Source organism: Oncorhynchus tshawytscha, linkage group LG09 (genome assembly GCF_018296145.1).
Source record: "Oncorhynchus tshawytscha isolate Ot180627B linkage group LG09, Otsh_v2.0, whole genome shotgun sequence".
In the NCBI taxonomy this organism is placed as follows: Eukaryota; Metazoa; Chordata; class Actinopteri; order Salmoniformes; family Salmonidae; genus Oncorhynchus; species Oncorhynchus tshawytscha.
Window position 1 is genome coordinate 52,586,864 of NC_056437.1, and position 15,610 is coordinate 52,602,473.

The following is a 15,610-nucleotide window of genomic DNA, read 5'->3' on the forward strand; positions in this document are numbered from 1 at the left end:
GTAAGATTGTGCGCAGATGCGCATAATGATGGTGACAGGTGTGCGCCATAACGAGCAGCCTGGTGACCTAGAGGCCGGCGAGGGAGCACACGTGACAATGACTTGACTTCCAAAGCCTCTGCTTAATGTGATTTTTCAACACAGTGGTCGGGGAATAAAAGAGTAATTCTCCAGGAGCTAGGTAAAAAATGCATGCTCTCTCTCCATTACACCCAGATTACGAAACTCAGAAAAAAAAGAAACATCCTCTCACTGTCAACTGCGTTTATTTTCAGCAAACTTAACATGTGCAAATATTTGTATGAACATAACAAGATTCAACAACTGAGACAAACTGAACAAGTTCCAAATACATGTGACAAAAATAAATGTAACAATGTGTCCCTGGGGGGGTCAAAATCAAAAGTAACAGTCAGTATCTGGTGTACTGCAGTGCATCTCCTCCTCATGGACTGCACCAGATTTGCCAGTTCTTGCTGTGAGATGTTACGTCAATCTTCCACCAAGGCACCTGCAAGTTCCCGGACATTTCTGGGGGGAATGGCCTTAGTCCTCACCCTTTGATCCAACAGGTCAAGGGGATTGAGATCTGGGCTCTTCGCTGGCCATGGCAGAACACTGACATTCCTGTCTTGCAGGAAATCATGCACAGAACGAGCAGTATGGCTGGTGGCATTGTCATGCTGGAGGGTCATGTCAGGATGAGCCTGCAAGAAGGGAACCACATGAGGGAAGATGATGTCTTCCCTGTAACGCACAGCTTGGAGATTGCCTGCAGTGACAACAAACCTCAGTCCGATGATGCTGTGACACACCGCCCCAGACCATAACGGACTCTCCAACTCCAAATTGATCCCGCTCCAGAGTACAGACCTCTGTGTAACGCTCATTCCTTCGACGATTAACGCAAATCCGACCATCACCCCTGGTGAGATAAAACTGCGACTCATCAGGGAAGAGCACTTTTTGCCAGTCTTGTCTGGTCCAGCGACGGTGGGTTTGGCGACATTGTTGCCGGTGATGTCTGGTGAGGACCTGCCTTACAACAGGCCTACAAGCCCTCAGTCCAGCCTCTCTCAGCCTATTGCAGACAGTCTGAGCACTGATGGAGGGACTGTGCGTTCCTGGTGTAACTTGGGGAGTTGTTGTTGCCATCCTGTACCTGTCCTGCAGGTGTAATGTTCAGATGTACCGATCCTGTGCAGGTGTTGTTACACATGATCTGCCACTGCAAAGATGATCAAGTGTCCGTCCTGTCTCCCTGTAGCGCTGTCTTAGGCGTCTCACAGTACGGACATTGCCATTTATTGCCCTGGCCACATCTGCACTCCTCATGCCTCCTTGCATCATGCCTAAGGCATCTTCACACAGATGAGCAAGGACCCTGGGCATCTTCCTTTTGGTGTTTTTCAGAGTCAGTAGAAAGGCCTCTTTAGTGTCCTAAGTTTTCATAACTATGATTGCCTACCATCTGTTAGTGTCTTAACGACCGTTCCACAGGTGCATGTTCTTTAATTGTTTATGGTTCATTGAATAAGCGTGGGAAACAGTGTTTAAACCCTTTACAATGAAGATCTGGGAAGTTTTTTGGATCTTAACAAATTATATTTGAATGACAGGGTCCTGAAAAGGGGCCGTTTCATTTTTTGCTGATATTTGTTTTGAAGAGATCTTTTCTCAGCGTATGTAGCATATAAAAATCCCCACTAGAACTAGTTATCTTGCCAGGAAAATACAGTGCATTATTCCAAACACTTGTGTATAATAGGACACTTTGCAATACAGTAAGAATTATTTCGCCCACATCTATAATATATGAAGTTCCTAAGGGCCCAATTTCCTATTCTTTGTTTGGCTCAGGCCTATGCAACTGGCTGCATTTAACAAGTGATTCACCTCTTTGTTAGCAATATAATAACCATGTAAAATATTTCTGTTGACAACTCAAAGCCCTGGCCTTGCGTCGCAAAAGGGGGAGGATATAATGCAGCTTTAGTAGTGCTGTTTGTTATCAGGAAGTAAGATGGGAAGGGGAAATATGATGGGAGACAGGGGAGACAAGGCTTCCAGTTCCCCTCCTCTTTCTCTCGTCTGATAGGACGGCTCAGATCAATGATAGATGGAGAGATTATTCTGGACTCTGACACTCTAATAACTTAAAGCTATCTAGCCTCAGCAATAATGTGGCTTCTATGGTTGACATATTTAATAATCAATGAATCACTCCATGAAACAATCAGCTAATTGCTCTTTGCTGCAGTGAAGGAGAGAGAAGGAATTACGTAACGTGGAGTGTCGAACACGAAGCCAACATACCAAGTGCTAACTCATAGTGCCTTATGAAAGTATTCATATCCCTTGACTTATTCCACATTTTGATGTGTTAAAGTCTGAACTCAAAATTGATAAATATTTTTTCACCAATCTACACACAATAGCCCATAATAACAAAGTGAAAACATGTTTCTTGATTTTTTTATTTTTTTTTCAACATTTGACCATTATTATTTTCAAGATTCTTCAAGCTCTGTCTAGTTGGTTGTTGATCATTGTTAGACTAAACTTTGAAGTAGATTTATGTCAAAACTTTAACTCGGCCACTCAGGAACATTCACTGTCATCTTGGTAAGCAACTTCAGTGTATATTTGGTCTTGTATTTTAGGTTATTGTCCTGCTGAAAGGTGAATTTGTCTCCCAGTGTCTGTTTGAAAGCAGACTGAACTACATTTTCCTCTAGGATTAAGCCTGTGCTTAATTCCATTCTGTTAATGTTTTATCCTGAAAAACTCTGCAGTCCTTAATGATTACAAGCATTCCCATAACATGATGCAGACGCCACTATGCTTGAAAATATGGAGAGTGGTATTCAGTAATGTGTTGTATTGGATTGCCCCAAACATAACACTTTGATTTCAGGACAAATGTTTGGCATTGTTGCAAACAGGATGCATGTTTTGGGACATTTTTATTCTGTGCAGGCTGCCTTCTTTTCACTTCGTCAATTAGATTAGTATTGTGGAATAACTACAATGCTGTTGATCCATCCTCAGTTTTCTCCTATCACAGCCATTAAACTCTGTAAGTGTTTTAAAGTCGCCATTGGCCTCATGGTGAAATCCCTTAGCAGTTTCCTTCCTCTTTGATAACTGAGTTAAGAAGGACGCCTGTATCTTTTTAGTGACTGGGTATATTGGTACACCATCCAAAGTGTAATGAATATCTTAACCATGCTCAAAGGGATATTTAAATGTCTGCTTTTAATTTCATTTTTTACCCATCTACCTATAGGTGCTCTTCTTTACGAGGCATTGGAAAATCTGCCTGGTCTTTGTGCTTGAATCTGTGCTTGAAATTCACTGCTCGACTGAGGGACCTTAGCGATATTTGTATGTCTGGGGTACAGAGATGAGCTAGTCATATCCCCCTTATCCGACAAGTCCCCCTGCCCTCCCTCTTCCCATTTTCTGCAACTCAACAATAGCCTGTCAGTTTATTGGATAGGGGGATATCTGCACACAGTGGTGTTGTCATGACGTTTGGATGATGTTCAATAACCTGTGTTTACAAATGGGATGCGTAGGCATTATTCTGGCCCCTTTTCTAAGTAACAGATCCAACTTCCAAAAAGCTACGTAGGTGTATTATCATCCACAGCACTGCAGTCATTATACTCTTCAATACATATCCACCCACCTTACAAATGTGCTATGCAGTGGCTCATCTGATTGAAACCAACAAAAGTACTCCTTAAGAAATGGACTTCAACTGATTTTAAAGAGATCCCAGCCCATTTGAATATTCCATTGGAAATCCATTCACATTATATAGAGGCCATTCATCAGGAAACAGGTTATAGCATCTCAATATGAACCACCCAAAAATGTCAAACAAGCTTTTCAGTTGACATACTGTTGTCTAAAGTATCCGGTAATTTGTTACAATGAATCTGGGGAATATTCAAGGATATGGATCGTCTGCTCTCATACTGTTGGATAGTTAGAAAGATAACGATGATGGATGACTAAGTCTACTGGCTCACTAAGTAACTTGCCAACAAACATTGTCTTTATTGGGTTGAGATAGGCCTATTCAAGGTGTGGTTTTGTACATGGCTTGGTTACAATATTTACTTATTTCTCCAAAGTAATGTCAAGTCATTGATTTTTTTTTACAATTATGAAACATTACAAACATTACCTCAGGCTATAGAGCACAGTGCCATCTGGATGCAGTCGAATCATTCTGTTTTTCACAGTGACACCATGGACAAAAGACTTCTTGTCATTTAGGAAGTAGGTGTCCGGGACCCACAGCTGATCCGCTACCCGGTTATCCAGGGTGAGATTGAGGGGAATCTCTGAGTAGGATAACCGCTTGTCTCGCCAAGCTTGCTGGAAATACATAGTCAATGTATAGTCCTAAAAAAGAGAAAGAGAGAGACAGAGAGAGAGAGAAAGAGAGAGGCAGAGAGAGAGAGAAAAGAAAGAGAGAGGCAGAGAGAGAGAGAGAGAGAGGCAAAGAAAGAGAGAGGAGGCAGAGAGAGAGAGAGGCAGAGAGAGAGACAAAGAAAGAGAGAGGCAGAGAGAGAGAGACAAAGAAAGAGAGAGAGAGAGGCAGAGAGAGAGAGAGAGAGGCAGAGAGAGATAGAGAGGCAGAGAGAGAGACAAAGAGAGAGACAAAGAAAGAGGCAGAGAGAGAGAGAGAGAGAGAGAGAGAGAGAGAGAGAGAGAGAGAGGCAGAGAGAGATAGAGAGGCAGAGAGAGAGACAAAGAAAGAGAGAGGCAGAGAGAGAGAGATAGAGAGGCAGAGAGAGAGAGAGAGAGAGATATTATTGGGGCCCAGGTATCAGGACAGAAAGTCAAGAAAAAATATATTAACTCAACATGAGTAGTGTCTAACCATTTGTCTTTGACAGAGTTATAGAGACCCCAAAAACGTTATTTTAGCAAGACATTAATGTTGGTTTTAAGAATGTTGTCTGCAATGGCTTAGTACTACTGCACACGTGAAATGCCAGCATGTCCAAATAAAAAAAAACATGTTTTTTATTTCAGTAGCTAGCGTTTCAGACCCTCCCTTGGCATTGTGCATTCGCATCACAACAACTCGAAAAGCTACACTATATTTGCAAAAGTATGTGGACGCCCCTTCAAATGAGTGGATTTGACTATTTCAGCCACAACCGTTGCTGACAGGTGTATAAAATCGAGCACCTAAATCGAGCAATCTTCATAGGCAAACATTGGCAGTAGAATGGCCTTACTGAAGAGCGCAGTGACTTTCCAACAAGTCAGTTCATCAAATTTCTTCCCTGCTAGAGTGGCCCAGGTCAACTGTAAGTGCTGTTATTGTAAAGTGGAAACGCCTAGGAGCAACAACGTAGGCCACACAAGCTCACAGAACAGGACAACCGAGTGCTGAAGCACATAGTGCGTAGCACGTCATCTGTCCTTGGTTGCAACACTCGCTACCGAGTTCCAATCTGCTTCCGGAAGCAAAATCAGCACAAGAACTGTTCGTAGGGAGCTTCATGAAATATGTTTCCATGGCCGAGCAGCAGCACACAAGCCTAACATCATCATGTGCAATGCCAAGCATCGACTGGAGTGATGTAAAGCTTGCCGCCATTGGACTTCTGAGTAGTGAAAACGCATTCTCTGGAGTGATGAATCATGCTTCACCGTCTGCCAGTCCGACAGACAAATCTGGGTTAGGTGGATGCCAGGAGAACACTACACGCCAGAATGCATAGTGCGAAATGTAAAGTTAGGTGGAGGAGAAATAATGGTCTGCGGCTGTTTTTCATGGTTCGGGCTAGGCCCCTTAGTTCTAGTGAAGGGAAATCTTAATGCTACAGTATACAATGACATTGTGAATTATTCTGTGCTTCCAACTTTGTGGCAACAGTTTGGGGAAGGCCCTTTCCTGTTTCAGCATGACAATGCCCCTGTGAACAAAGAGAGGTCGATACAGAAATGGTTTGTTGAGATCGGTGTAGAAGAACTTGACTGGCCTGCACAGAGTCCTGACCTCAACCAATGTTCTAACATCTAGTGGAAAGCCTTCTCAGAAGAGTGGAGGCTGTTATAGCTGCAAAGGGGGACCAACTCCACATTAATGCCCATGATTCTGGAATGAGATGTTCGACGAGCAGGTGCCCACATACCTTTGGTCATGTGGTGCATGTCTGCACTACACTGTAAAACAGGTATTCTGTTTAACATGTATCTGTGTACTGTAGAGATTACATCATCAATATGTTTCATAGAAAAACAAGCTAAAAAATATCTAAGGAGAGAAAATATGACCCCAATTCATATACAGCATATTGACTACTTCAGGTTTTTTACATCCTTGGTAACTTAGCCCAGTCCTGACTTCATATCGAAATGTATTGACTGAGTCACTGCAAATGATTCCTAATATTCTCTATAAAACAACAATTGACAAAATTAGAGGTGCAGAGCACATTGCATGTCAGCTGAATGTAATCATTTGTGTGGTTAGCCAGAGAGTATTGCAAAATGTTCAGAGTGAATTTGGAACAAACAGCCAAGCCAGCACACTGCTCCTGCTACGCTAACAATAAGAAGCACAGCAATCCGTCCATCCATGAAAAATAAACTTGGGAAACTTGCTGTCTCAGGGCACTTTTGTCCCCACTAGCAGATCCACTTCTCCTAACAGAGGCTGAACATGCATTTTGGATATGTCTGTTGGTTGCAAAGATGATGACATCCCTATATCTACTACACTGAATGGACTGACTGGAAAGAGGGGCATGAAAGCAGAAACAGAGATTGAGTCAGTGAGCTATCGTCACGTGACTCAAGCCCAACATATCCCTCCATTTCTCTCCACATGAACTTCTTGTTTGCAACAAAGTTTGTTGCTAACATTTTTGCTGACCTAACTATGCTATTCCAAGTCCCATCAAACATTGTGCATCATAACATTCAAAAACCAACGGCAGAGCCTGGTTGTAACTTTCATAATTTTGAAATGTTTCTATTTCCTTTTCCGGCTAAGGGTGTTTTTACTGCTTATCAAAAATGTTTATGTTTATGTCAAATTACGTATTTATATTCAATAAAGTGTTAATTGTTGGTCATTGATATGTCAATTGATCAATAGTATTGCCTGTGAGGTGTATTAATTAACACTGTCTGTTGAAAATACAAATAATACCTGGTCTAGGTGCTAATGGTTTAGGGAATATATTTGTATCATTCAGAGAGGCTGCTTATGAGGTAACATGCTGTGACAAAGATCTGCCAGTATATAGGCACCTACTCAGCTGTGTGAGTTTTATATACTGAACAAAAATATAAAAGCCCCTTACGAAAAAGATTGCAGTCAGAGTGCAGTATTGCCGCAAATACTGTGTCCAAAGTAACCTTTTTTTTACTGCAGTAATTTTGCAGTATAACTGCAGATGGAGTGCAGTATAACTGCAGTTCAGCTGCAATACACTGCAATTACTACGTCCAAAATACCACAGTCGACTGCAGTTACTGCATTTTTACTGCAGTTTCAAAACTGAAATCTGTTTTTGTAAGGGGAAACATGCAACAATTTCAATGATTTTCCTGAGTGACAGTTCATATAAGGAAATCAGTCAATTGAATGGAATTCATTAAGCCCTAATCTATGGATTTCACATGCCTGGGAATACAGATATGCACGTGTTGTTAATAGATACGTTAATAAAAAGTAGGGGCGTGGATCAGAAAACGATAGTTACTGGATTTCAAACTCTAGTTCTATTTTTCACACCTTTACACACACACATGCAGCCAATAGGAGTACAGGTGTCCATATATAAGGGGACGCTTCCCCTCAATCGGCCTCCCTAGAAATTATCTTCAGCAAGACTCGGGGTCGGCAGGGTCTTAAGCCGTATGGGGCTCCGCTCCACTCATAGAACTGGAGTTATAACTCCGGTAACTACCGTTCTACTTCGTGGAGCTCTGCTCCTAGTGGTTTAAGGCGGAACGCAATGCTCCAAAATGTACTTTGTGCCGAACCTAACAATTCCAAAATTAATGAAAAGGTCGGGCTCAGCTATGGCTGCGACCACATCCCGCAGTGCTGTAACATACTGTGTAAACACTGTGTCACAACATACTGCGTCCTCGGTCTTATCCACCCTACTCAGCCTGGAGGCATTCACCAATGACTAGTGGGCAGATAAACAGAATATGAGCCATACTAATCTGTACAAGCAGATAGATGATACTTCAATATTCTGTCAATGTTAAAGATTGGTCTAATAGTACCGTAATACCAGTTATAGAACTATACCCCTAATCCGTTATAGACAGTCATTGACTTGTGGGCAGGACATAACATGTGACTCTACTGCACCACACCTTCAGCCAGGAGTCTTGTCATGTAGTCATTCTAATGCAAAAAAAGCGGACCTGATGGAAACCCTGTCCATTGGTCCTGGGTTTCTCACCTTAGTTCTACCCCTCCCATCAGCAATGCTGAGTGCAGGCTGAACCAATTCAGAAGACATACTCACTGATTTCTCAGTGTGTAATCCGCCACACACAATCCATAGGCCAAAACCAATGATTCGTGGGCAGATAACAGAATATGGGTCATACTAATCTGACTCAGTAGATGGATGGAATATTGAGGTATCATCTATGTTAGTGACCGGTCTAATAGTACAGTAATACCAGTTACAGTACTATTTCCCTCATCACTCTACCCCAACACAGTGAAACACTGGTGGGCAGTCAAGACATATACTCTACTGTACTGACAAACTCATATATGAGTTATGTCACCTGTCTCTCTCCTTGAAAAAAAGAACGGACCTAATTGGAACCACGTCCAACGGTCCTGCATCTTTTCCCGTAACTCATGTTCTCCCATCAGCCACGTCGAGTACAGAACGAGTTAGCGAGTTAGAAGACATGTCTAGAAGGTAGAACCGGATAAAAGGAGATGGGGACGACCACGACGCCACTGCACAAATATCCTCTACCCATGTTCCTCTGAAAAGGGGCGTAGACGCCGCTACTCCAAGAGTGGAGTGGGCTCTTACTCCCTGAGGCAGTGGTTGCCCTGCCGCCTCATAAACCATCTCAATGGCTTCGCAATGCCAAGGAGACAGCTGCTGTTCTGAATGTGGTCTACCATGTGTACTAGCACCGTGACACACAAACAGCTGAGGTGATGACCTAATCATCGCTGCACCGGGCACATGCGATGAAGCCTCTCCTCTCTCCGCTCCGCATGGGGAGGGGGGGAGTAGGCCCACAGCTCAACGGTCCGTGACCTATATGAGCTTTTAATAACCGTCGGCATAAATTCTGGGTTAGGACGTAACACCGCTCTGCTCAGATCGCCATTGATGGCAAGGCAGTCGGGTCTCGTCGAAAGAGCACACAAATCACTGACGCGCCTGGCCGATGTCAAAGCAAGCAACAGTGACGTCTTCAGAGAGAGCATCTTGAGGGGGATTTGATTTAATGGCTCAAAAGGCGTCTCGCAGAGCGCCTTGAGTACCAAAGTTAAATCCCACTCGGGCAGCATGGCTCTAGGCATTGGCCTAGAGCCAATAAAAAGTGTTTCACTAGAGGGTGGCTGAAGACGGTGTCTCTGCCAAACCCCTCATGACAAGATGAAATCGCTGCCGCGAACACCTTAATGGTGGCGGGTGAGTGCTGATGTCACGCTCTCAACCTGACAGCACACGGGGTCCACATTCTCTGTGGCACACCATTGTGAAAACATGTTCCATCTGCTGCCATACATCCTGGATGTGGAACTGGCACGCAAGCCCTGTATGGTTCTGATTACTGAATCAGATAACCCATGGCGCTCTAATCTGTCCCTCAGGGGCCAGACTCTCAGTGGTTGACCGATTAGAGGCAATTGCACTATTATGCCTCCCGCCTGAGAAATCGTGTCCTCTCGATGTTTAATGGGCCATGATGGTGCAACCAACATTTGAGTCATCTCCGCGTACCACTGGGCCCCTGGGCGATCGCTATCAATATGATTCACACGCTGGCTAGCAGTGGGAGAAATGTTGACAGCGGTGGAAATGCGTCCAGGAAAACATCCGGCAATGGTTGGTGAGCAAAAGCGTCTATCCCTAGTGGTGGTTTGTCCTGGGCTCGTAGGGAGAACCATAGGGGGCTCCACAGCCACAATTCCTCCACCAGCCGGTGGAGTGCAGTGACTTCTCCTTGGCGATTTATGTAGGCTACTGTGGTTCAGGTGTCACCAGCACCAGCACCACACCAGCACGTCATGACCCCATAGGGTAGACATGAAGTAAGTCAGAACCAGTAGAACGGTCTCCAACTCCAGCTGGTTGATGTGGCATCCCGAGGGAGGCCACATATCTTCGATCACCCGAGCTTGATATGTCCCTCCCCATCCAGTCAGACAAGCATCTGTAAACACTGGAATGTAGGAGGACACTTTTCCTATTGGGAACCCTTGTTCAGGTCCGCTATGAGCGAGAGGGGAACCACCAACAACCAATGACGGTGACTCACTGGGTTCAGTCGTAGTTTGGCAAACCATCACTGTGTTCTGCACATGTGCAGAAGTCCCAGCAGAACCACGGAGTGGGTAGACGACATGAGACCCAGCAACAAGGCAGCCCGTCGAGGATCTGAAATTTGAGTCTTCATAGTCACAGTGTCTAGCTGTAAACCCAGGTATACAATCTGATGACTGGGCTCTTTCCCAATTCACAGTGAACCCCAGACGTGTGAGATGAATCACTGTCTGTGTCGTGTGTGCGATCGCCAGCTCTGCTGATGGGGCGAGAACCAGTAGGTCGTCTAGGTAGGCTAATAGCCTTATCCCTTGACGATGCAACGGTACCAATGCCGCCTCCACGCATTTGGAAAAGGTGTGGGGTTCCAGGGCGTACCCGAATGGCATCCTCGTATACTCGTAAGCCACTCCTTGGAAGGCGAAATGCAGAAACTTCCTGTGACGAGGATGTACCAGCATATGAAAGTATTCGTCCTTTAGGTCTATGCTTACACAAAATTCTCTGTTGTGGATACATTCCAACAGACGTTTTGTCATAAGCATTCGGAAGGGCCATTTGGCTAAGTTCTCATTGAGAGTGCGTAAATCCAATATTGGCCTCATTCCCACTGTCTTTTTTGGCACTAGGAAGTAGGAACTACTGTAACCGCCTCCTTCACCAAAAGGTGTGTAATTTCTTTCACAAGTGTGGTTACTTTCTCTGGCGTCTTCATCGCTGTCTGCATCATGCCCGAAAACGGGGGAGGAGTTCGGTCGAATTGGATGGGACAGCTCAAGGGGGGCCACCTTTGTAAGGGAGAGGAAATATTGGCGCGTTCTGTGAGAAACAGGGGCGACGACACGTTGGTTTTACACATACGGAGCACGCCTGCCTGAGTTAGTGTGCCATCTCCCAACAGTGATTGCGTCAACATGGGGTTGTGTACAACGAGCTGTTCTTTAGACCCTGAGCCACATTACTCATAGGAGTGTGTGGCGTAGGGTTTTTATGAGGTATAAGAGACTCTCATCAAGAGCGTCTCTTGGTGCACCGGATGCTGTCGTTCGACGGGCTCACCGTCTGGCCGTAGACCCAGGTGTATTAGAGACGGTGGAGTGAGGGAGGTCTTTTGAAGCTGCTCTAGACCCTCCTACTAAAGGCAGGTGTCTCGATAGGCAGCTCCAAAGAGACTGCTGTCAGAGATGGGGGCGTTTAGCAGGGTGGCTTTGTCGGTCTCCTTCATAGCCATCATAGACAGCCAGAGGTGTCGCTCCGCGACCACTGAAGTGGCCATGGACCTCCGCGCCATAAATCTTCAATGCTTCCTCTATCTCCTCTTCCGACAGCTCAGTCTTACCCGTGGTGAGACGGGACAGAGAGGCTGCTAGGAGGGCAATATTATTTGCTGCTGCTACAGCCTATTCACCTAGAATAAAGGACTCTGACGAATGGGGTGTCCACATTTTACGACGCTCTGACTGTTAAAGGCGACCCCCATGCACCCTCCACGTAATTTCAGAGCGAGGGTATAGCCAGTGTCAAAGGCACGGCCGCCCTTCTTGGTCTTGAGTATGGGCCGCCCACCATCATATCCACTTCCGGGTTGGAGGGAATGGGGGGCAATGTAATCTCCTGATGGCTCGCAGCCCGCTCAATGAGCCCTGTAAAGTCAGAGCGTAGAGAGGCCGTTGCGTAGTAGGGGGCTACTGAAAACTCAGAACCCGTCTCCTCCTTGCCCAAGGATGTGAAATTCCCCTTGCTCTCCCTAGGGATGGGGGTCATTTCAGCCTCGGTCAGTAGGGTGGATTTTCCGGAGAAAAACCCAAACACTTCCCAACATCCTCGTCCAGGCACCGTTGTCATATGACGCCTCAGAATCTGAGGCAAACACAGTCATGCCGTCTTCTAGAGCGAAATCTACCCTGAAAAATGCTGCTTCCTCTCATTCAAAGAAAGGATGGAGTAGCTAGGGTATTCCGGGGGATCTGGGAGGCCTAAGCACAGCAATACTGGTGGAGCAGCGACACTAGCTCTTAAAAGAGCTTTTGGGTTGAATAGAAAAGGCGTGTTCATTCAGCACGACACACCTCCTTCGCATAGAGTTGATCAGGCTGTTGATTCTGGCCTGTGGAATGTTGTCTCACTTCCCTTCAAAGGCTGTGTGAAGTTGCTGGATGTTGGCGGAAACTAGAACACGCTGTCATTCATTCATGCTCAATGGGTGACATGTCTGGTGAGTATGCAGGCCATGGAAGAACTGGGACATTTTCAGCTTCCAGGAATTATGTACAGATCCTTGTGAAATGGGGCTGTGCATCATCATGCTGAAACATGAGGTGATGGGGGTGGATGAATGTCACGACAATGTCACAATGTTCATTGTTCGTAGCTTATGCCTACCCATACCATAACACCACCACCACCATGGGACAGGACAGTCTGTTCATAACGTTGACATCAGCAAAACGCTTGCCCACACGACGCCATACACATAGTTTGCGGTTGTGAGGCCATGGGATATCTTCTCCAAAATTACGTTGTTGGCTTTTGGTAGAGTAATTTACATGAAATTGCCTGGAAACAGCTCTGGTGGAAATTCCTGCAGTCAGCATACCAATTGCATGATCCCTCAAAACTTGAGAAATCTGTGGCATTGTGTCGTGTGACAAAACTGTACATTTTCAAGTGGCCTTTTATTGTCCCCAGCACACACAGTGCACCTGTGTAATACTCATGCTCTATAATCAACTTCTTGACATGCCACACCTGTCAGGTGAATGGATTATCTTGGAAAAGGTGAAATGCTCACTAACAGGGATGTAAACAAATTTGTGCACAACATTTTAGAGAAATAAGGTTTTTGTGCATATGGAACATTTCTGGGATCTTTTATTTCAGCTCATTAAACATGGGAAGAAAATTTTACATTATACATTTTTTAAATGATTTTCCTGCATTTGTATTTAGTAAATAACTTCTGTATCCAGTCTTCTTCAACACCTGCACTGACGTCTTAGGGCTAGGTCTTTTTTTTCAGAATTTCCGCCTTACAGACATGCCCAAAGTAAACTGCATGTTACTCCGGCCCAGAAGCCAGGATATGTATATGATTGGTATCATTGGATAGAAATGTTAAAATAATGCATGAGGCTACAACACGATATGGTAGCCAAAAATCCAAAGAAAAGCCAACCGGAATTATTTTTATTTTTTTAGATCCCATGCTCTTTCAATGGAAAGCTATGGGTTCTATGTAATTCCAGCTGCCATATTGCAATTCCTATGGCTTCCACTAGATGTTAACAGTCTTTGTTCAAGGTTTTAGGACAATTTCTTCCAAAACGAGGAAGAATTTTGAGTTTTGGTACCAGGAGTCACAGTTGGAAATCAGTCTGTGGGCGTGCGACGAAGAGGACGCGCACTTGCTAATTTGACTTTCTATTGAAAATACTTCTTTCTGTATGAAATATTACAGTTTATTTACATTTTAGGGTACCTGAGCATTGAATATAAATGTAGTTTGACTTGTTTTAACAAAGTTTAGGGGTAGCTTTTTTGGATTCCTTTGTCTGCATGTTGAACGAGTGGATTACTCAAATCGATGGCGCCAACTAAAGAGACTTTTTGGGATATAAAGAAAGATTTTATCTAACAAAACGACCATGCATGTTGTAGCTGGGACCCTTTGGATAGCAGACAGAGGAATATTTTCACAAAGTATGTTATTATTTAATCGCTATTTGTGATTTTATGAAGCCTGTGCTGGTCGAAAAGTATTTGGATGTGCGGCGCGGTCCTCAAACAATTGCATGGTATGCTTTCGCTGTAAAGCCTATTGTAAGTCGGACAATGCAGTTAGATTAACACAAATTTAAGATTTTAACCAATATAAGATACTTGTATGTTCATAAATGTTTCATATTACAATTATTTATTTGAATTGCGCACCCTACAATTTCACCAGATGTTGTCGACAGGTGTCCCGCTGACGGGCGCCTAGCCCTAATTATTTTCAAATAAATTGAATCTATTCTTGCACCTGATCCTCTGACGAATAAACTGCTGCTCCAAGACTAAGTAACTAGGCTGCCGAGTCCCCTATGTTAACACTCCAGACAGAAGGTAAGTGTGGGCACAGGAAATTGAGAAACCGTTTAGTCTGCTGTTGGTTAGTGGTGGTTGAGGATATGTACAGATGTGCTTTCTTAACTTGATCACTCTGTTGTCGCAGATCATTTTCCTGCACAACAGGAAATGCTAACTTGTAGTATATTTAAGGTTTAAAAGGCTTCTAAATTGTGCAACGTCCACAGGCTTGATTTGCCCAAACGCACAATTTATCAACCATTACAAAAATGTCCATTATTATAATCCACATAATAATTCACGTTTCCTGTTGCTGCAGGATTATTTGACTTGTGTGAGAAGCTGGTCAAATTAAGATAGTTTATCTGTAGGCCTACTTACAGCACTTTACTGTACTAAACAGGCCCCTTCCTGCACGTGCAGCCTCCCAACACTTGAGATACATCCCAGTTTATCTTTATGTAATCACTCTCGCTGCGCTCACTCTCGCAATCTCAACAACACATGCAGGGCTTCACAACCTAGTTCCCTCTCCACTCATCACTACACACTACAGATCTGCTATCTTAATTTGATCACTCTGTCGTCGCAAAGCATTTTCCTGCGTAGCAGGAACTTTGTAGTGTATTCAATGTTTAAAAAAGCTTCATAAGTTTGTCATTTCCTCTTAAAAATGTCAAACTTGATTTGCCCTAACAAAACATGTATCACCCCCGACAATAAATGTCCATTCATTATAATCCACATAATAAATCATGTCCTTTCACTGCAGGATTATTTGAATGTTGTGAGAAACTAGTCAAATTAAGGTAGTATATCTGTAGCATCTACTAGGCATGGGGTCCTTCTCTCTTTCTGATGAGAAAGTCTCAAGGCTGTGGTGCATTGTAGTATGAGCTCTCCCTTTGGCTTTGGTTACATTGATCTATCATATCAATCTGTCTGTGGTCCATGTACTGTGTACACAACACTCCACAGTGAACTATTGTGAGTATTGTATGTATTGATGTTGT

General features: G+C 44.1%; 1 protein-coding gene across 1 annotated transcript in view; it reads right to left on the reverse strand.

Annotated features, from left to right (window-relative positions):
• Positions 1–15,610, reverse strand: part of LOC112258112 (gamma-aminobutyric acid receptor subunit beta-2) — an 86,189-nt gene that overhangs the window by 49,339 nt on the left and 21,240 nt on the right. Inside the window, exon 4 of the mRNA XM_024432233.2 lies at positions 4,199–4,419. Coding sequence (XP_024288001.1) covers positions 4,199–4,419 — 221 coding nt within the window. The remainder of the gene's footprint in view (positions 1–4,198; positions 4,420–15,610) is intronic.